This window comes from Aptenodytes patagonicus, chromosome 4, assembly GCF_965638725.1.
Source record: "Aptenodytes patagonicus chromosome 4, bAptPat1.pri.cur, whole genome shotgun sequence".
NCBI lineage: Eukaryota > Metazoa > Chordata > Aves > Sphenisciformes > Spheniscidae > Aptenodytes > Aptenodytes patagonicus.
This window is the reverse complement of record NC_134952.1, coordinates 6,099,232-6,120,606: the sequence shown is the minus strand read 5'-3', so window position 1 is coordinate 6,120,606 and position 21,375 is coordinate 6,099,232. Positions and strand designations below refer to the sequence as shown.

At 49.6% G+C, this 21,375-nt stretch overlaps 2 protein-coding genes across 3 annotated transcripts in view; one reads left to right on the top strand and one right to left on the bottom strand.

Annotated features, from left to right (window-relative positions):
• Nucleotides 1–3,452, top strand: part of SMYD1 (SET and MYND domain containing 1) — a 28,123-nt gene extending 24,671 nt beyond the window's left edge. For both annotated transcript variants that reach the window (XM_076335704.1, XM_076335705.1), the window contains 2 exons: nt 1,371–1,539; nt 3,029–3,452. In XM_076335704.1, coding sequence (XP_076191819.1) covers nt 1,371–1,539; nt 3,029–3,187 — 328 coding nt within the window. In that variant the 3' untranslated portion in view covers nt 3,188–3,452. The remainder of the gene's footprint in view (nt 1–1,370; nt 1,540–3,028) is intronic.
• A 1,313-nt stretch (nt 3,453–4,765) lies between these two features.
• Nucleotides 4,766–8,828, bottom strand: FABP1 (fatty acid binding protein 1). The gene is made up of 4 exons (XM_076337560.1): nt 8,732–8,828; nt 7,505–7,677; nt 5,408–5,500; nt 4,766–4,882 (listed from the first exon to the last, which is right to left on the bottom strand). Exons 1-4 carry the CDS (start codon nt 8,796–8,798, stop codon nt 4,832–4,834), a joined length of 384 nt encoding a protein of 127 aa, XP_076193675.1. The 5' UTR covers nt 8,799–8,828; the 3' UTR covers nt 4,766–4,831.
• Between the last annotated feature and the right edge of the window lie 12,547 nt (nt 8,829–21,375).

Below are 21,375 nucleotides of genomic sequence, written 5' to 3'. Positions count from 1 at the left end.
GTCTGTGCCTTATTTTCGGCAGCTCTCTGTGGTTATGCAATGTTAGGCAGCGTGTTATAGGAATAATTTTCTTAGTCTGCTCCCATCAGGGCAGCGGTGCTGGCATTCAGATTGGGACCTGATTATATCACCAGAGAGGGACCCCTTCTTAAATGCACAAGAGCTCCCAAACACCTTGATTTACTAAACTGTAACTGGCAAATGGTTTGGGTACATCTTTTATTAGCCTCTTTGCTTTGTCTCAGAAGCATCTCAGGGCTGCCCTGGTAGCAAGACGCAGAGCCTGGGTGCAGATGGTGCAGGAGATGGTCTGTTCCCCTGCACCCTGCAGGAAGGGGAAGTAGCAGAGAAAAGAGAAACTGTGTCAAACGTCTGTCACTCAAGATATCCTTTCACTCTTGAATAATAAATGGCTTTTTGTGTTGGCTAATTAGTATGCACAAGTCCTGTGGTAAAAGCTCAGTGAGAAAAAAGAAATTCAGGCTTAGTTCACATAGATCCAGGACAAACCTCACAGTAAAAATTATGTACTTTATTATTACCGAGGTTTTACTACAGGACTGATGAGTATTAAATAGGAAAAAAAAAAGAGTAATGGAAACCATAGAGAAGAGAGAAAAGCCCATTTTGTCATCTCATTCACCCTCCTGCTGAGAGTATCTCATACCCATTACTTGTCTTTTTGGTCAGTTCTACCCCAAAAGGCCTGTAATATTTTGTTCTTTTTCAGAGGGGTGACAGAGTCACCTCCCTGGCTTGCAAGCCTGCCAAGCCACTTCAAGTCCCAGCCCTGCACTGAGCTAATTGAATGACACACAGAAAATTGCTTCCCCTCCCTGTTCCTCAGTTTTTCAGTGCAGAGTGAGGACTGCAGAGATCTTACAGTCCCTGGAGGCAAGGATGCATCTCCAGGGGATGAGGTGAACATTTCTGGAGTTTCTGGAACCACCCGTTTCTCTCCCCACTTTGAATGAGAAGCTGCTGGTTGTTACATTCTCAATTTAGGCATGTCATTAAGCGTCTGAAGTTAAGTTGGTGCCGTCTGGGCTGTCGAGTCAGATCTGGGTTTTGTTTGTGCCTAAATAATGTGGAATGACAGAGCTTGGCATTCTCCAACCCAGGTGTCCAACTTTCCCTGTTTGCAGGTCATTCATCCTCTTTCACAACAGCTCACGTCCTCGTATAACTCGTGTCCCCGTGTAACCCATGCCTGCCCCTTTCTAAGCAGGGCTGCACATTTCAGTGGCACCGAATGCAATGGGCTCTTCACTTGAGTAAACAGTCTGCTCTTTGGCAAACATATCACATCACTGACAAACACTGGGGAACCCAGATCTTTCCTGAACTAAAATTATTCAATGTTTTTCCAGGAAAATATACCATCCCAACAACGCACAGCTGGGGATGGCTGTGATGCGGGCAGGAGTGACTCACTGGCATGCTGGTCTCATTGAAGCCGGGCATGGCTTGATCTGTAAAGCCTATGCCATTCTCCTGATAACCCATGGACCTTCCCACCCAATTACCAAAGACCTGGAGGTAGGTGTCATCTCCTCTGTTGTCTCTGCTGGCTGGCTGGGCAAAATTACATTCAAGCTGTAGAAACAACCCACACCTAAGAGCTGAGAGATTCATCAAGTACTGGCTGCTTCTTACTAGTGCTGTGGTTTTCTCTAGATTATGTTACAGTCTGCTGGGAAATGCATGTCCCTTCCTACGGGAAATTTTCATCCCTGAAAAATAGCTTTTATCCTGCACCAGGACATACATTAAAAATGGCCACTGAGCTCCTGAATCTTCTTTGAAACTGCCGTGCTCAAGGACAGAGCCTGCCATTCTTCAAACAGCCTGATTTCTCTGCTCTTGGATGGATGGCATTACATTTTGACAATATCAAATTATGTATGGTGGATGTTCCTAGTTTACCAACTGATTTTCCTTATCGGTGTCCATTCTTCTTTATTTACTACTCCCCAGTCCTTCTAAGCTGCAATGTGTTTTTTCCTCAAATGACTGATAGGTGTATTTCCTAGCTTAGGGTCAGGAGCTGCAGATCCCAGGGAATTACATCTGCTCGGCTGTGATGAACTATTTACAATTGCAGCTGGGGATCTACAATTTCTTTAGCCTTTAACTCACCTGATGTGACCTGTTGGCTTTACAGCATTCTCCTTTATTAACCAAAAAAATTATGATACCAAATGAAATCCTTTATTGATGTCTTAGTCCCCATTATAGCAGCACTATAACCTTTATTAGTGCAATTTTATATCATCATAAAAATGAGTATCTAGTACCTAAAGCCAACCTGTCTGTTGACTGTTTGCCTATATATAGCAGAGGGCAAGACCCCAGAACCTCCATTTCTGTATCTCCCTTCCCATGTACTTCAGGAGGAAAACGGTGGATATATGGCACATATTTATCTCTGTGCTTCTAAACCAAGGGTTGAATAAACTCACAGACAGGTGTAAAAAGATTTCCTAAAATCTATTCTGAGCCTCTGCCATAGTGCAGCACTAGGAATGACTCTGCTCACAGTGAATCCTGGGCTGCAAGGAGTGCGACCATGATGTGGTCGAAGAGGGGCTGAGCATCCTCCTCCTCCTCTCCTGCCTACTCCCACACAAGGTGACCCCCACCCCGGTGATGGGTCACACCAAGGGTCAGGCCCAGGGTGTGGATGGGAAGCACGCTCACTCCCTGGCTCTGCACAGCATTGCCTCTAGGCCCTGCATCAGGTTTGGGAGCATGAGGCTTCCCAGCAGCCTGCGGAAGAGCTGGGGGCAGGAAGGGCTGATGCCTTCTTCACCTTCACAGTACACAGGTAACCAGGTTTGAGAAAGTGACTGGATATCTGTGTCCAGTCAGCTTTGGTCCTGCTGGTGGGACATGTAGATTAAATTGCATCAGTCATTACATGGCCTAGGACATCCCTGAAGGACGGTCCCCATTTTTAGGCAGTGCTTTATTAACTTGCTTTGAGATCCCCTGCGTTACAGGTTTTATAACCTGTTGTGTCCCTCAGGTCATGCGTGTCCAGACGGAGATGGAGCTGCGCATGTTCCAGCAGAATGAGCTCATGTATTACAAGATGAGGGAAGCTGCCCTCAAAAACCAAAAGATTCAAGTCATGCCTGAACCCAGCAATGAGACCTCACCAAGCCTCTTCCACAAGAAAGAATAAACCCTGAGCTTGAAACAAATTCATGCCTGTGGGATAACATCGTCTGTGGCACCTCCAAACATGGGGAATGTGATATAGGAATGTGATATATCCATAAGGATTGTTTCCAGTGGCACCAGTCTGACAGCATGGACCCGCTGGGGGAGTCCTGAAAAATCTTCTGAGGGCTCAAAGCAGAGGAGATCTTGGCAGAAACATCTTTTTTCTACCGCTAGTATTAAAAATCAAAGCAAACCCACCTGTTATAAAATTATTTGCATTCTTATTGGAAGCCTGTTTGTCTCTACACAAGTCCTGATCCTGAAGTCCTTGGTTAAATTTTAATTGATTAAGTGATTTTGCTTGTGTTTCTCCACATCTAAGATGAGTTCACTGGAGACCAACATCTAATTTTTAGGAGCTGTTGACCTAGGCCTTTCCATTTGTCCATGAGGTGCCCATCTGATGCCCAGTGTGACAAACCATACCGGTTCAGTTCCTAGCGTGAGGATCAATGTCGACCTGTAACATGAAAACCTTCCCTGAGGAAACGGGAGTCATGGTAGAGATGCACATGAGGACAAATGGGTCCTTTAGTGGCACGTATTGGGGTTGTAGGACGAGGTGAGGAGGCACTGGTGGTGTTTTCCTAACATGCTGATCAGCTTTGAGCGGTTGTGAGAACATCATCACAGCTAGGTATATCACAACAGAAATACACCCATTTCCCAGTGACGATTCCCAATCATCATCCAAGCACAAGGCTTGGAAAAGGCAGCTAAGAAGGAAGAGTTTCCTCTCCTGTGTGTGTCTGAAAACCACATCTCCATCCAGCCAAGCGAGAGCATGGGAGATGACTGTGGTGCTCCTTCTGTGTCTACAGTGTGAACAACCAGTGTCCATCTCCTGCCAGGAAAGAAAACCTGTATTCCACCCTGGAAGGAGAGCTCAATTCCAGTTCAACCCAATTTATCAGGCGCAGTTTGGGGTGAAACACACACTGGACACCTGCAGGCTGTCCAGGGCCCTCTTGCTGGTGGGAAGGGATGAGGAGGAGATGGGGATGGAGTGGCCAGAGCCTGTAGGGCTGGATCCTTTTGCAGAGGTGTGAGGATGGGCATGGCAGTTGGGACACCCGAACTGCCCCCACGACGGTTGCTTCCCCAAGGCAACTTTCCAGGCAGGATCACTGACATTTTTTTGAGCCCATCTAAACCTCCCCGTCCTTTGGCCCTGCCAGTCACCTTGTGGTCACTTTGGCCATGTTTGTAAGGAAAGGGAACAGAGCCCTTTCCTTGCCCAGTGCTTCTCCATCCAGCCAGCCAGGGCAGCCGTGGGTGCATGACCCACCAGGACATCCCCAGCAGGATGCTGGCACCTGTCACCAGGAAGGGGCTGGAAGAGTGCTCATCAGCATGGAGCACATCTCAGAGGGTCACTCAATGGCTCCGAGCCTGCGCCCTAGCCCAGCTCCATTCACTGACATCAGCACAGCCTTGGCTCAGTCTGTTGCCCAATTTCTGCCAGGGCTTGCGTGAGTTTTGGAGGCTTGCATCTCTTTATAGCAACAGCGAAGAGGTTGATGATAATAATGAGGCCTTTAATACAAATTTTACTTTAATGGACACATTTTACACAGTAAAATGATTGGCATGTGCAGGGTCTCTAGATTCTCTTGCTGATTCTCTTGTAGGTGAGGTCTCCCATGGTCATTGTCTGAAAAACAAATGGATAGCGTTAGCTTTTCATGGCGCTTGGCTCCAAAATCGACTTGGAAAGGATCTGGTCTTGCAAATCAAAACAGGACTGGTCCCCAGTCTATCTCCTATAAACTGAATTATTAAAGCTTTGGATGTCTTCATGAATACCCCAAAGCAGGTAGGGATAATCTGGCATCCCTCAACTGGGATCAAACTGCTGCACCTCTCTTCTTTAAAAGTGCCATGCCCAGCCACATAAACATCTGGGTGGGTGGGAACATGCCCTCACTGCATGAAACTTTGATCAGAAATGCCTACTGGGGTCTCAAAGAGTACTTTTTGGATCAGACTGTACCGAAAAACTGCCTTCAGTGCCTGGCCAACTGACCAGCTTTGGTTACAAAGCCTGAGTGCAAGCGTGTGCTCAGCTCCAGCACCCCTCTAAGGTCCCCAGCATCTCTGTAGGCTTTGTAGGGCCAGAACCCTGAAGGCAGCTGTATGCACCGTTACTCCAGCCATTGCCCCTCTCATCTGCACTTACATTGGTGATAGTGTCTCCGTTGAGTTCAGTGACGGATTTCAGCCCTTTCAGGTTTGCGACCAATCTGTTGTTACCCTCCAGCTGAACAACAGCCTGGTAGAGAGGGGAGGAGACAAAGGCATTCATGTTATTGCTGAAGACCATATCAACCCCTGCATTTTGTCCTTCCCTTTCTGTACTGAGCTGCCACCGTCCCCTCTGCAAGCTGTTTGGAGCAAGCTGCTCCCCCGGTGATTTTGGCTTTCCTGGGAGGAGGAGAAGAGAGGGTTGTGCTGGTGGTGACTACAACACAGCAAGGGTATGGATGTTTACTTTGGGCTCTACAGGGGTGCGATTTTGCCACGGTACCTACCTCTCTCCCCTTCAAATTGAGGCTCACTCACGACTCCCACACTGTTAGATGGCAGAGCAGGGATCCTTGGCATCCCTTGACATCACACCAACACATGAGTTTTGGGGGAGGACAAAGAAGGCTTTTCACCCCGCCAATACTGGTGCCTCCGTGCAGCCCTGATGCTCCTTGGGGCAGCTCCTCATGCAGCACCCAGATCAAGAGGACCTGCACACCTCCAAGGAGAGGACTGCAGAGCCACCTGAGCTGGGCCAGGGCATGCCATGTTGTCTCCTCTCCACCATTCACCTATGGCACATTACTGCAACAACCTCCTTTGGGGTGGGGTGATGGGGAGCTGGGTGACAGTGTGGGGCTGGGGGGAGTCTCATTCAAGGTGGGAAACAATTTAAGGAGCTTTCAGAAACACAGTCATGGCTGGAGAGCTCTCTGGGGAACAAGCACATCTCCTGAGTCTCTGCCCCCCAGGAGCTGCACGTCTAAAAAGACTCCAGACATCACTGACACCCCCAGGGCCAGCTATCACTGATCATTGAAATTACTCAAAGAAATAACCGAGCAAAAACCATTTCTGTTCATCTGGCTGTCCAGCTGTAAGACATGTTCATCTGCCCTCGAGTTGCTGAATTTATGGAGGGTAAAACTCTTCTAATAGCCATTTCCCCCTAGTTTATGTGCAAGGGACTTCAGTGATGCTGGAAATCGTGATACAGCAGGTACAGCTCTCAGAGCCCGATTCATTGGGTCTTTTTTTTGGTGATCATTCCTCCTGCTTTCAAAAGTCCCTGCAATATCATCGTCTTCTGAGGTAGAGGTGAGAGGCAATATTTGCTGGTGGCGCTCTCTTGACATTTTATGAACCATTGTAAACTAATGTCCAGAAACGGGAGCTGACCCAGTTTCAAGGGTGATAAATCCTCACCTTGCCAAATCATCTCACCCAGCGTAAACAGAAGCAGTAGAAAAGGCTAACAGACGAGCTAACAGCTGCTGGGACTTAAAAGGAGAGATTTATTGGTTTATGATTCATTGGCTGACTTTCCTGCACTACCTTTAAGTCAACAAAACGAAGGTGGGGATATGTTTCATGTTGCAACATGACAGAAAGTCAACCCTTTTCCACCTCAAATCTTTCAGACCTTTTCTGTCAGAAAAATTTACTAAAGCATCTCTATCCCCCTTTTCCAAATGAGCTATTAAAATACTGGCTTCCAGTGTGTCCTGGTTTCGGCAGGGATAGAGTTAATTTCCTTCCTAGTAGCTGGTACAATGCTGTGCCAATTTTCCAAATTGGCTATTAAAATAGCTTTAGAAATGCAAGGCTTCATCTGCAGAAGTGCTAGTTGGAGAGCTTGTATGATGTTTTGTAAAAGCGAAGAGGGGAGGTGGGAACTTCAGATTCTTGGGCTCTGAGTTTCTCAGGAAGGTGGCTCAGAAATGGACTGTCATTTTCGGAAATGTGTCCCTAAGAGCCTTGCTGAGGACCTGCAGGGAGCAGGGCAGCGCAAGTCACATCTGCAGACTTTGTTTCAGCAATTAGCCCCTTCCCATTATATTAAATCATGCATGCAAACCGTGAGCGACAGAACCAGGCTGGGGAATTACCCAGGTCTTTGCCCTGTGTCAGCTTTAACATCCGTGGTCTTGTCATTCCCTTTGGCCCAACTGCAGGGGGAATGGCTGGGAAGGAAATTTAATGTCCCTGAGCCCCTGCAGCCCTGGCAGAGGAGGAGCTGATCACTCACCTTGACCTTCTCTCCTGTCAGCATCTCCATCTCACACTCCTCCCCGATAGTGAACTCGTTGTGCAGCACTTTGGAGCCAGTGGTCACAGTAATCTTGAACTTTTTCCCATCCTGCACAATTTCCGAGATGCTCTTGATGTCCTTGCCCTTCTGGATCTGGTCATCAGGAAGCCCTGCCCAGGAACAAGAGATGTTAGGTGGACCTTGGAGCCATCGGTGGGCAGAGCTGCTGCCGAATGAATGCGGTGGGATTTGGGGACACACAGCTGGGAGGATTTCTATTCTAGTGTGGAAAAGCCTCACAAGGATGATGGTTCCCCAAGGGCCACAAGGCCCTGAGTCTGCTGGGGAGGAAGAATAACAAATACTGTCATCCTGGGTTTGTGTGGGAACTAGATTTCTCCCTTGTCCCACTGACTTGGCTGGGAGCAGAACAGCTATCTCCCTGGCCAAGCATCAGAGGGAAAGAAGAAACCCTGTCTTCCTTCCTTCGCTGAGAGGCAAGCAGAGAAAATGGAATAAATCGAGGCAGAGGGAGGGAACCAAGTGGATTTTTTATGAGATTCAGGGTCCCTCAGAACTAGCTCACTAAAATCTCCTCCCAAAGCCTGAAGCTGATCTGACAAATAGAGCCCCTCCGGCACATAACTGTGCAGAAGTGGTGCAAAGCCTCCTGAATCCCTGCAGGAGCACATTCCCTGGCACTGTCACTGGTGGAAGTCTAGCTAGCCACATTCATCATTAAGCTTTTAAACAACCCGACTATTTTTCTGATCAATGGTGGAATTTGGGGCTTTGCGGCATCACAGAGCAGCAGCACGGCGTGCTGAGCGATGTCCTGCTTGCTCTCACATTCCACAGCCTAATAGGGCAGATCTGCAGTCGCCCTAAGCAGGTCCCGCTGGCTTAGCGCGTGTGTGCAGCACTGCCACGCTGGCCCGTGGCTGCAGAAACTGCTGGGACCGTTTTCCTGCAAGCCATAAAATTTCACCCAGCATCTCTTGACCTCCAGCCACCAACCAGAGAGATGCTTTCTCTTCTATTTTGAGATCACATCTCCAGGCACATGCATTTTAAAAACCCCAACAATTGCAAGATGACAGACAAAAATAGGAAATCTGAGAGATGTTTTCAATCTACAGCGTCAGCACATCCGCACAGTTGGACTCCCAAATATCAGTGGGATCTGTGGAGGCAAAGCAGCACGCCGCACATGCAGGCACTTACCAAGGGCTTTCATAAAAGGCTCAAAATTTTCCTGGGACTGGAGTTCATACTTTCCAGTGAAGCTCATGATGGGAAGGCTCTCTGTGCTCCCAACACAAGAGAAAGTGCCTTGCTGGTAAGCAGAGCTTGGTTTTATAAGGTCCTTTTGCCCTAAAACTTGGTCAGAGGTAAGATGATGTAATTCTTTTATGGCCATGTTCAAACATTAACATATAACTGGGCAATGGTCAGTGATAAATTGCTCTACATTTTACAGACCTCAGTTTACAACGTGGGGGCAGGGAAATTCCCATAAACCTGTTTTATGCAGGTAGCAACGTGGCATCCATAAATGAATGATAAAAATATAATTGTGCAAAGAGATTAATTATCAGAGGAATGAGCCAAATCATCTAATCAGCTTGCAGTCTGGAAGCGCACATCTGGAAGAGGAGAAAGTGGTAAAAGATTATGGTGTCCCCTGGAGCTGACACTGGTGGGGTTTCTACTCGCTCATGTGTGCACACTGGGTCTTTAGCACTGGCATGAAGAGTAGTGGCTGCACGCTGGCAGGGACTAACTTGCTCACTCCTTCAGATGCCTTGCGGTCCTCTGTAATGGTGGGTTTTGGTGTAAGCCAGATGTAGCAGTAGTCACAAAATCATCATTGTCCCCTAAGGAAAAAACACGACTCAAAATCAAATCCTGGGCTTGAACTGGCCCATCCTGAAGACTGCAGTTTAATTCAGACTCCAACACTATGGCCTTGCCTCCAGAAAGGGGTTTCATGTGGATAGATGGACCGGTGCCGTTAGTGATCAACCAAGGCTATTGCCAGGAGCCACCACTAAAACCCCTTTCCTCTCCTTTCCCCAGAGGAGCCACAGTCTCTCGTGTACTGAAGGAGCATCCCGGCCCTCAGAGCGCCATTTCTCCCAAAGGCCACATCAGAAGTAGGGCCAGCAGCAGCCTCCAAGCTGAGCCCGATTCCTCCCTCCAAAGCAGGACTCGGGGCTGGGCTCCTTTCCCGGTGTGGTCCCCTTGGCTGAGCGTCCCAGGTTGCTGCATGGTGTCTGAGCATTTATCCTCTGCGTCTGGACTCCCAGGCTCAGCTTCTTGCTCCCATCTCATCCTCTGCCTCAGTGAATTCCTCCTCCCTCCCAAAGTCACCAGCTCAGAGATTTTCCCCCTTTTCACTCATATGCCTTCTCCTCTTTGCAATTCTTCCATTCTGCCTTCTCATAACATCTTTGGCCTTTTTTTAAGTGAACTCACGGATAAGCGTGAAAAAAATCTATGTCCTTCCAATTTGGAGATGCTGCTAGAGCCCTCTGCAGCCGCCTGTCCTGCTCCTGCAGGCTCAGCCCGGGGCTGCTGCCCGCCTCCAATCTCTGTGCTGCAGCGATGCACAGTGATGCTGCCTGGGCTAGATTCAGCCTCGGTTTCTGGTTAATTAATACAGGCAGTGTCTGCCTGACAAGGCAGGAGAGGGAAAACCTTTGCCCTTCGGTGGGTGAAGTTGGCTGGGGGGTGTCCACGGGGGAGATCGCCCCTCCGCATTGTGGCAGGGGCCGGGCGGGTTCAGAGAGCGCTCGTGAGGGGGTTGATTCAGCACTTTCTCCAAACAGCTTTACAGCTTTTTTTCCCTTTTATCCCAGGCTTCCCAACAGGAATGACATCACCTTAGGAACTGCATTTCTTTTTTTCCCCTGTCCCAGGTGAATACCCCGGGGTCATGCGGGGCTGTGCTGCCACATGTCCCTTTTCAGTGTCTTCTTCATGGGGACAGTGGTGACTGACTTTTCTGGCTGGGCCCTGGCAGCAGCCGGAGCTGGCAGCTCCCCGCGTCCCGTCAGGTAATGTCCTCCAGCCATGGGCCACCTGGAAACACACGTGTGCCTCCCACGCATTCATGCCCTGGACCTCTGGCTGCTCCTCCAGGCAATTTGGGTCCCCTCTCTTTGCATGATGGGGAGAGTGATTCAGACTTGAAAAACCACCTGAATATTTTTCTATCATCTGACTCATTTCAGAGCCCAGCTCTCCCGATGCACCGTGGGGTGATCACCATGGCAAAGCTCCAGCTCTGCATGGCTCATTTTTCCGCCACCATCATCGACCGGAGTAGCCTGGAGTTGTGGTTTTCATTCATTTTTCAGTGAGATGCACTCCTGGACCGGCCACATCTGACCACATCCCACTGCTGGGGCGGATGCCCAGTTCTCACCCATTTCTAAGTGCAGGCTAGGGAGAAGGGGTGGCTGCTAAGTCAGTGGGGAGAGACCTTTCTCAGGTAACCCCAGCCACTTGCAGTGCAATGCGTACCTCTGAGCTGACGTCTAGATGAGCCGAAGGAGAGAAATAGGAGAAACACATCATGAGTAGAGTCCCAGGGCTGCCTATCCACCTCCAGCCTCTCCAGAAGAAGCCTATATGACTAGGGCATTTGTAAACACTTCATATTAGCCAAGATGAATCCAACCTTAGGTGCTTGAAGGAACGCCTGGTATTTTCCCTGACCCCCCATCTCAGCCACTGCAGAATTCCCAGGACCACACTCTACATACCAACTTGAAAGGAGATAAAACCACCAGGCTAATGAGACCTGAACCTAAGATAGGATTTGGAAAAGCCCACCAGGTTTTGTCCCACAAACTTTTAAATAGTTATCATGCCTAATCTGGGCAGCTGAACCACTTAGAAAACCACCAGAAATTGGGTGAGAACTCCCCCTGGGCAGGCCAGGCTCCTAAGGTCTGGATGTCACCCACCAAATATTAAAAGGAGAATGTAATTGTTCAGGACTCCTTTGGTAGTTGGCAGAAATGGGCAACTCATGAGAGAATTCACCCCACTTGGGACCCAAGTTGTTTTCTGCAGGTATCCTCTCCTCATTTACTGTGGATAGATACATCTATGCTCGCAGCTTCAGTGTGTTGGATAAATGTGAACTATGGATCACTGCTGGCAGGTTTGGAAATGCAACCAACTGATTTTTGATCAATGATCAAAAAAACCCCCTCTTTGTTTTGTCTGCGAATATTCTGCTGGACTCGTGTTCTTTTATTTCCCCTAGTAAAGAAATGCAGAAGTTTAGGCTTGCCAATGTGACGCCCATCCACAAGAAGGGCCGGAAGGAGGATCCGGGGAACTACAGGCCTGTCAGTCTGACCTCGGTGCCGGGGAAGATGATGGAGCGGTTCATCTTGAGGGCGCTCACAAGGCATGAGTGGGACAACCAGGGGATCAGGCCCAGCCAGCACGGGTTCATGAGAGGCAGGTCCTGCTTGACCAACCTGATCTCCTTCTATGACCAGGTGACCCGCCTAGTGGATGAGGGAAAGGCTGTGGATGTGGTCTACCTGGACTTCAGCAAGGCCTTTGACACCGTCTCCCACAGCATTCTCCTCGAGAAGCTGGCGGCTCACGGCTTAGACAGGTGTACTCTGCGCTGGGTCAAAAACTGGCTGGACGGCCGGGCCCAGAGAGTTGTGGTGAATGGAGTTACATCCAGCTGGCGGCAGGTCACGAGCGGTGTTCCCCAGGGCTCAGTGTTGGGGCCGGTCTTGTTCAATATCTTTATCAATGATCTGGATGAGGGGATTGAGTGCACCCTCAGTCAGTTTGCAGACGACACCAAGTTGGGCGGGAGTGTTGATCTGCTGGAGGGTAGGAAGGCTCTGCAGAGGGACCTGGACAGGCTGGATCGATGGGCCGAGGCCAACTGTATGAGGTTCAACAAGGCCAAGTGCCGGGTCCTGCACTTCGGCCACAACAACCCCATGCAGCGCTACAGGCTTGGGGAAGAGTGGCTGGAAAGCTGCCCAGCAGAGAAGGACCTGGGGGTGCTGGTCGACAGCCGGCTGACCATGAGCCGGCAGTGTGCCCAGGGGGCCAAGAAGGCCAATGGCATCCTGGCCTGTATCAGAAATAGTGTGGCCAGCAGGAGTAGGGAAGTGATCGTGCCCCTGTACTCGGCACTGGTGAGGCCGCACCTCGAACCCTGTGTTCAGTTTTGGGCCCCTCACTACAAGAAGGACGTTGAGGTGCTGGAGCGTGTCCAGAGAAGGGCAACGAGGCTGGTGAGGGGTCTGGAGAACAAGTCTGATGAGGAGCGGCTGAGGGAACTGGGGTTGTTTAGCCTGGAGAAAAGGAGGCTGAGGGGAGACCTCATCGCTCTCTACAACTCCCTGAAAGGAGGTTGTAGCGAGGTGGGTGTCGGTCTCTTCTCCCAAGTAACAAGCGATAGGACGAGAGGAAATGGCCTCAAGTTGCGCCAGGGGAGGTTTAGATTGGATGCGAGGAAAAATTTCTTTCCTGAAAGAGTGGTGAAACATTGGAACAGGCTGCCCAGGGAAGTGGTGGAGTCCCCATCCCTGGAGGTATTTAAAAGACGTGTAGATGAGGCACTTAGGGACATGGTTTAGTGGGCCTGGTGGTGTTGGGTTGACGGTTGGACTCGATGATCTTAGAGGTCTTTTCCAACCTCAATGATTCTATGATTCTATGATTCTAAGTTCTTATTAAAAAAGAAGAAACCCTTAGTGAATGAAATTTGCCCAGGGTAATTATTATCTAGCCAGGTCTGCTGAGCAAACAGCAGGTGAGATAAACTTAATCTCAATAGCAAAGTTCAGAATACTTGTACATCTCCCCACTGGAATACAGGATCTTTTAAAACATGACATCACTTTAACTTTCCAGGGCCAAGAAAATGCACCTGATTTGCATTAACACAAGGCCGAGTCAGTTGACCATTTGATTAAAACTAAATCCATAACCTAAAACCTGGACCTGGTTTGTAGAAAGAGAAAAGGCATGGATAATTTTCAAAAATTATTGAGGAGGCTACTTCTTGTAGGTACCAGCAGGTACTTCCATGTTTAAGTTGCTTTGAAAATAAAGCGTAGGATCTTAGAAGTTTGTCAGAAAAAAGGACACAAGTGTCTCATTTCTGCTCTTTGCACCTGAATCAAAGATATGGACATGCAAAACTTCTCAGCTTCCTCCTAGCCATGGAGGTATCCGAATGCTCTGTGTCCCAAGGTGATGGAGAAAAGCCGGTTGGGAGGGGCCTCTGAAGGTCTCTGGTTCAACCTCCTGCTCAAAGCAAGAACATCACCAACACCAGATCAGCTCAGCCATGGCTTTGGCCAAATCTCAAAAACCACCCCCTCTGCCTCTCTGGGTACACACGTCTCGAAGAAGAGGTGCTCAACTCAAACCTCCCAAAGGGCAATGTGTGTCTGGTGCCTCATGTTATAACATCTGCCATAACCAAGACGGCCCCATCATGTCTGTAGCTGCCTATGGAACAGTTGCAGTCTGTTACTGCTGTCCCTCAACCCTTCCCTGTGATTCCCAGTCCCGGCTCCCATGAATTAAGCACTTTCACTCAGTGTCTGCCGGGGCACTGGGAAACCACCCTCCCACGTGCACTGCTTCTTGACGATTTGGACATTGTGGTGGGGAACAGGATTTTGAGTCTCAGGGCTCCTGCAGCAAAAATCCTTCTCTGCCTCCTCCAGTTTGAACCAAAACTTTGATTTAAGCTCTAAAATCTGAAAAGGACTTTACAGCTGGAGTGCTGTGTGGGGAGAGGCACTTTGCTGTAGCCCAGGATGGGGTACCTGGCAGCCTTGTGAAGGCCTGGGAATGTCTTCATGCACCTCCGCCTCTTCCCTCATTCTTCTTATCTATCCCACCAGCTACTCCCCAGACTTTGTGAAGCCGTGGTTTCACCTCAGTGCTTTGGGAAGCTGGGACTGGCCTCTACACTAGGATTTTCTTAGCCAAAATGTGAAAGGTTACAAGCCAGGGCCTTTGCTGATTTGGTTATGAATTTCTCCAATGCAGGTCTAGTTAGACACCCCAAAACCCCTAGCCATTTTTTGAAGAGCTTTGGTCACAAGCTTGCCAATCACAGATCCCCAGGTGGGTTTCCCTCTGTCTCAACCTGTACTATTGCTTGGGCCATCCCTGTTTCTGCTGTGCTTGTACCTGGAAACTTGGTCTGCTGCCCACTTTTCACATCTTTGGTCTGATTACTTTTAACCTTGAGGAACAAAGGTTTCTTCAGCAGGCCACATGGCTGCATTGCTTCAAAAGGTTGAATGGGATGGGAAAGGATGCTGCTGCTGCTGCTGCAAACTCTCTGTCCCTCTTGGTTTCTACCAAGTTTTCATTGTGCTGTATTACCAGGACAGCACTGAGATGAAATACGGCTCCTTTCCCAGCTTTTTCTCTTTTTGAAACAGCCGTGGCGGTCTCCTGGAGGCTGGCTGCCTCCAAGCTGTAATGCAAGCACCAGTTCATATTTGTTTAGATTAGATATGCCATTATCAGAGCCTTAATAAGACTGCCGAAAGCGGCAGCTTGTATAGAGCGCTGCTGCTTGATAAAGCTTTCCATTAATGCCGAATTCAGCAAGGGCAGCCCTCAGCCCTTGTCATCTTATTACAAAGGCCCCAAAGGGAGCAAAGGCTCAGTATTGCTTCTCCAAGGGCAAGGCGGTGGTTTCCCTGAAGCATGAGACCCACTGCCTTAGTTTGCTTGCCAATGATCACCTGGGGAGCAGAGCTTACAGAAGAGCTGGCCTTTGCTGTTGGGGTCTTGCCTTATAGCAGGAATAAAGCTGTTGGCTGTGCCACTCACCTCACACTGTCTTGCCTCAAACATCTGCGGCGTAGTGCTGTTGCCTCTGTCTGGGCACGTGGACCCCTGCTCATGCCCTCAGAGGGTACGTCTTGTCCTTGCAGCTGGCCTTTGGTGGGATGAGGCTGTCTTCCATCCCACCGCCCAGCTTATGGAGTCAGGGGGCAAGGACTGAAAACGGTGCTCGTTACTTATGGAGCTAGTTTGTGCCAGGGCAGGGAAAGAAAATGTTGGGAAAGAAATGGAGCCATTAGCAGTTAACGTCCTTGAGTGAGGAAGGTCTAGAAGAGTCCTCCCAAAGCAGAGCCAGTGAACATTTAACCAATGCAAATCTGTTTCATCTCACCTGACCATGCGTCTGCAGTGCAGATGTCTCCATCTGATCCAGGCACATGAAGACCCCCTGAGACAGAGTGCGGAAAAGGAAACCTTCATCTGACCAAATGGAGACTTGCATGTTGGGATGCAAAGAGCAGTAGCCTCCAAGTCCCTACAGGTGGTCAGATGAACTCCAGTCCTGGAGGGACACCTGGCTGTCGCTCTGGGCCTGGGCTCACCTCTTCAGCTGGCCCATGCTTTCCTCAATCCTGATTAATCAAGCACAGCAGCTCACTTAATGACTGCTCACAGACGGTTGCAGCTAATTAGTGAAGGAGAGCTACTCGGGCCCATACAGGCATGAGAAGGAGCCTGTGTGCCTCCACGCCCTACTGTTTGCACCTGAGTCCTGATGTGCAACTTATCTTACCACACACGTGCACTACATGAATGTCCCGTTCCCTGAAATGGCTTTTCATAAATGTAGTATCACCGTCAAAGCAATTGACTTGGTGTCCCACACCCATGACATCTAGCGGAGCCTCACCTTCTGGGGTGATCATCGCCCTGGTATCTTCACCGCTCCAGAGTGAATGTGCAGATGTGCTGTGCCAAAGACCAGTGTTCTTGTCTCTCTCTGAGACAAATATATAACCACACTTTATATTTAAAACAAACGAAAGGTCCAAACAAAAGCCCCCAAGACCTTCCCTAGCAGATGGTGCTCCTGTGTCAGGGAAAGCAATGACACAGGAGCGATGCACCAACCAGAGGCTGAGTTTTCACGAGGTTCGTGGCCAGGGGGATGCTCCACGGGAAATGACCATGGTGCCAGCAAGGCCAGAGCTGTGGACAAAGTCCAGGATTGCCACCGTGCATGTCCCGCTTGGTGCTGCTGGCATGTTTGCTATAGTCAAAGCACCTCCCTGATCACATGTATCCCCGTTTTGTACATGATGGAGTGCACAGAGACTGACGGACTTTCCCAAAGTCACCTGGAGAAACTGATAAAGCAAATGTACTGTAACTGTTCAGCCTCCACAGCATCTTCCTTGTCAAGTCCCTGGTGGGTGGCTGTCCTGGTTCCGGCTGGGATACAGATAATTTTCTTCCTAGTAGCTGGTACAGTGCTGTGGTTTGGATTTAGGATGAGAACAATGCTGATAACGCACTGATGTTTTAGTTGTTGCTGAGCAGTGCTTACACTACTCAAGGACTTTTCAGCTTCCCATGCTCTACCGACTGAGAAGGCTGGAGGTGCACAAGAAGCTGGGAGGGGGCACAGCCAGGACAGCTGACCCCAACTGGCCAGAGGGACATTCCATACCATGGGACGTCATACTCAGTACATAAACTGGGGAAAGCTGGCCGGGGGGGGCCGCTGCTCGGGGCCTGGCTGGGCATCGGTTGGCGGGTGGTGAGCAATTGCATTGTGCATCACTTGCGTTGTGTATTCTTTTATTGTTATTATTATTACTATTTTATTTTATTTCAATTATTAAACTGTTTTTATCTCAACCCACGAGTTTTCTCACTTTTATTCTTCCAATTCTCTCCCCCATCCCTCGAGGGGGGGGCGGGGGGAGAGTGAGCGAGCGGCTGTGTGGTGCTCAGTTGCTGGCTGAGGTTAAACCATGACAGTGGCCATAGAGCCCATATCCTATGGGATTGCAGATTTTGAGGTAAAATTTGGCCTTGGGTTTTAATATAATCTTTGGCGTAGTAGGACTGGATTGCACAACCTTCTCCAGTTAATAGTGTCTTCAACGTCCCATCGTGGGAGCCAGCATTGCACAATCCCATCCTCGCACTCCCTTTCTGCTCTGCCTTTACGAGTGGGTCCTGCACTTTGGTCTACAAGACCCAAACAATAACATGGATGTCCCTGAGCTTGTTGTGAACCACCTCGCGGTGAGGAAAGAGCATCGCCGTGGGGAAAGGGCCAACGTGCTGGCAGCTCCTTGCCCTGCAAAATCACCAGAGGTGGATGTGGAAAATTGTGTGTGCACTTTTGTAGGTGAGAAGAGGTGTTGTCCCACGGGGAAGCCCTACCTCATGTCAGCTGAGATACTGACAATTTATATCAGATTTAGAAAGAGGGGAAAAGAGCCACATTTGCTGTAACAAAGGGGCAGTTTCGTGCACTTTAATGAATTTACAGTTCTACATTTCTGCCTCATATCTCCTTCACATGAGGCTCAAACAGATGATTCTGGTGCATGTTTGCCTGTGCAGCTGCAGACACTCTCTGCAAACTTCCCTAGCCCCCTTCCTGCTATGAATCTCTGAGCCTCACCAATGTGTGGGTCTGCCTCTGAGAAAGCAGAACTGAAATAGTTTGATTTCTGGCCAAAACCTTATAGTTTTTACCTGTTTTCTCTGTGAAAGTTCATACTTCTGTGCATGAGAGGGCGGGGGACACATAACTTCTTCAACAACCCCCAGCGACAAGCTTATTTTTTCTCAGACAACATAACACGCTTCCCACTGGGACATACTCTGCACAGGTTAGTAAATGGCATTGCAAAACCCCAAACATCCTTATCACCCGCTTACTGGACCTGCCTGGCATTGCCTGAGTCACTTACAGGTCTGAAAGCTTTTGTTTGTGTGTGGTTTTCAGACACCGGACAGCTCACGGGCAGAGACAGGACTGGGAGATACGGGGAGATTTTTGTGCTATTCAGGCTTATGTGATGCTTTTTTATTAAATTTGGCACTTTCTGGTCCTGGTTGCGAGTTGGGGTCTTTCCATGCGCCCCTTTCTGAGTCTCTCCGGGGGGTAGGCTCCAGTGACCCTCAGGGGAGGAGAGACCCTGCTGGAAGGAGGGTGATAAAACTCCAGGTCAGATCTCAGGGAGAAGATGGGGTGAACATGAAGAACCTCCTTCCCACCTCAATAAGCCCTTGCGGTGGCTCAGGTCACCCACATTTGTAGCCTGGCCTCCTGCTGCAGGACATCGCCCCTGCCTCCTCTACCTCGGCTCCAAAATGGGGCTCTTTGGAGAGGTCTTTCCTGGCTGTTGCCTCAAATCCCTGCGGGATGGCCAGGTGTCCGTGGCCTGAAATATGGAGGGACCCGTGCGAGGGTGGGTGCAAGCAGGTCAAGGCTCCCCTGAGGCTGCGTTCGTGCATCTCCTCCGTGGATGCAAGGCATTGCCGCCATCTAGTGACACGGGGATTCTCTGGTGGCTCTGGCAGAGGCTGTGGTCCCCAGCGCTCCTGGGCCTGGGGATGCTCTGCTGGGGGTATGGACAGGGGACCCAAACCCAACGCGTTGCTTGTGCTTGGGACATACAGAGGGGTCCACTGTTGGAGAGGACAGAGAGCTGCTCAGCAAACACGAAGCTGAGAGTGTTGCAGCGCTTTCCTTGGAGTGCTGCAATGCTCTGGGGCGAGACCTGACATTCTGGGGGGACTTGTGCAGGAAGAAAACCTGGCTTCTCACAGCTGTATGTGCCCTTCTGCTTCCTTGTTCCTCGCCATGCTTTGGGATGCCTTTGGTGGGTGGAGAGGCTGAGGAAATTCTGTCTGGAGGGATGAAAACCAATGCGGTACAAAAAACATGGAAAAAGTCTGACAGCAGCCTTAGCTGGGGTTTGCAAATACAGCTGATTTCTGACAGGTGAGTCCAAAGAGCATGAACTGCTCAGAACAGACAAGGTCCAAAGTGGAAGTGCAAATCCCAGCAGGAACACGGAGGCACCCGGTGTCATGTAAGACCAGGTTAATTAAAGCTGTTACATTTTCCAGCTCTTGGTCTGCTGCTGCAGTGGGTAAGCCCAGGCAGGAAGGCATGCTCTTCCTCTCCTTTCCTTTAAAATTCAAAATAACATTAAAGAAATGGCACTCTAAACATGAACGCGCGGAGCTTGCAGGGCCGAGCACGGGAAAAGCCCTCCCAATAAATGGCACTATCGTCCCAGTGCGTGTTCCAGGTGCTTCCTCTGCGCTCTGCGCTCGCCTGTGGCTGCCACATAAGCAATCCCTGCCATCACAGCATTAACCGTCAATCTCATTAGCAAGGGCTATCAGCGCTGATAGGCCCAGGACATAGATAAAGCTGTGGCAACAGCCTTGCTGCTATTGCTGTCTGCAAGCACAGAGCAGCAGGTGTCATAGAATCATAGAAAGGTTGGAAGAGACCTCTAAGATCATCAAGTCCAACCGTCAACCCAACACCACCATGCCCACTAAACCATGTCCCTAAGTGCCTCATCTACTCGTCTTTTAAATACCTCCAGGGATGGAGACTCAACCACTTCCCTGGGCAGCCTGTTCCAATGTTTAACCACTCTTTCAGGAAAGAAATTTTTCCTCGCATCCAATCTAAACCTCCCCTGGTGCAACTTGAGGCCATTTCCTCTTGTCCTATTGCTTGTTACTTGGGAGAAGAGACCGACACCCACCTCGCTACAACCTCCTTTCAGGGAGTTGTAGAGAGCGATGAGGTCTCCCCTCAGCCTCCTTTTCTCCAGGCTAAACAACCCCAGTTCCCTCAGCCGCTCCTCATCAGACTTGTTCTCCATAGGTAGAACCCTGTAGAACCCATTTTTTTGCAGGGTTCCTGCATGCGCCCCAGAGGGATGTAAGGCTGAAGGGATCATTGAACTTATTGTAAGCTCTTCACTTGAAAAAAATAAATAAATTAGATGAAACAGCGAAGTTACCTCACACAACTTATGCACACATTGAAAGAATTAGATGTATGGTAAGTAAATGCCCAGAGGCATGAAGTCCCACGGTGGTGGGAGTAGGTGAGGTCCCATCAGGGTGTGCTGGGTGAACAGGAGATGCTCAGATGCACGTTGGTGATATTAAATTATTACACTGGTAATAAAAGCTATCAGCTTGTGCAGCTTTTCCTAGGGATTTGGTCCTTTCCTCGTTCTAGCCTAAATTTGAACTGGGCTCAAAGTGTGCTCTGCCTCTGCACGGGCAGAGGCTGCTGCAAGGAAGGAAAGAGGAGAGGCAACGCATGTTGGGTCGGACTCCAATGCTTTGGCAGGCGATGTGTCCCTTACTGCAGACATGGGCTTTCTGACTCACGGCTGGCTGTTATCAGCCATCTTTTGTACCTCTGCACCTTACCTTCCTGGGCTGAAGTCCCCGCACATGCTCCAGCAGCACATGCTGCGCTGCACCCCGGGTCCACGCAGCCGCCAGTCCTGTGCTGACCTTGCCTTTCAAAAAACACTTACTATTTATTAAACTAAAATGTAAGGAAAGGGATGCACATCCCTTCCCTGCACTGGAGAGCTTAGGTTTTTTGCACAGCCCCGCACATGTCCCCTCTCCCTCCTGTGCCTCAGTTTCCCCATCAGTGGGATGGGGCTGTTATGACATCCCAGCCTTGCAGGCTGAACATGTGGCTTTGCACAGCTGAATTACAGACTGATTTGGCTTGGAAGGGACCTCTGGAGGTTTCTGACCCAAACCCTGCTTTAAGCAGGTTCAATCTCAAATTTAAATCCAACCTCACAGTTAAATCAGGTGGCTCAGTGCTTCCCCAGTTGAATTTTGATTTTCTCTGGGGTTATACTGGAGACAACAAGCTCTCCGTGCCCAGTGCTTGATCACTTTCACAGTTAAAAGCTATCTCCTAATATTTAACTAGATTTCTCCCCAGCTGCAGCTCGTGCCTGCTGCCCCTTGCCCTGATGCCGGCACCACCAGGAGCAGCTCGGCTCCAT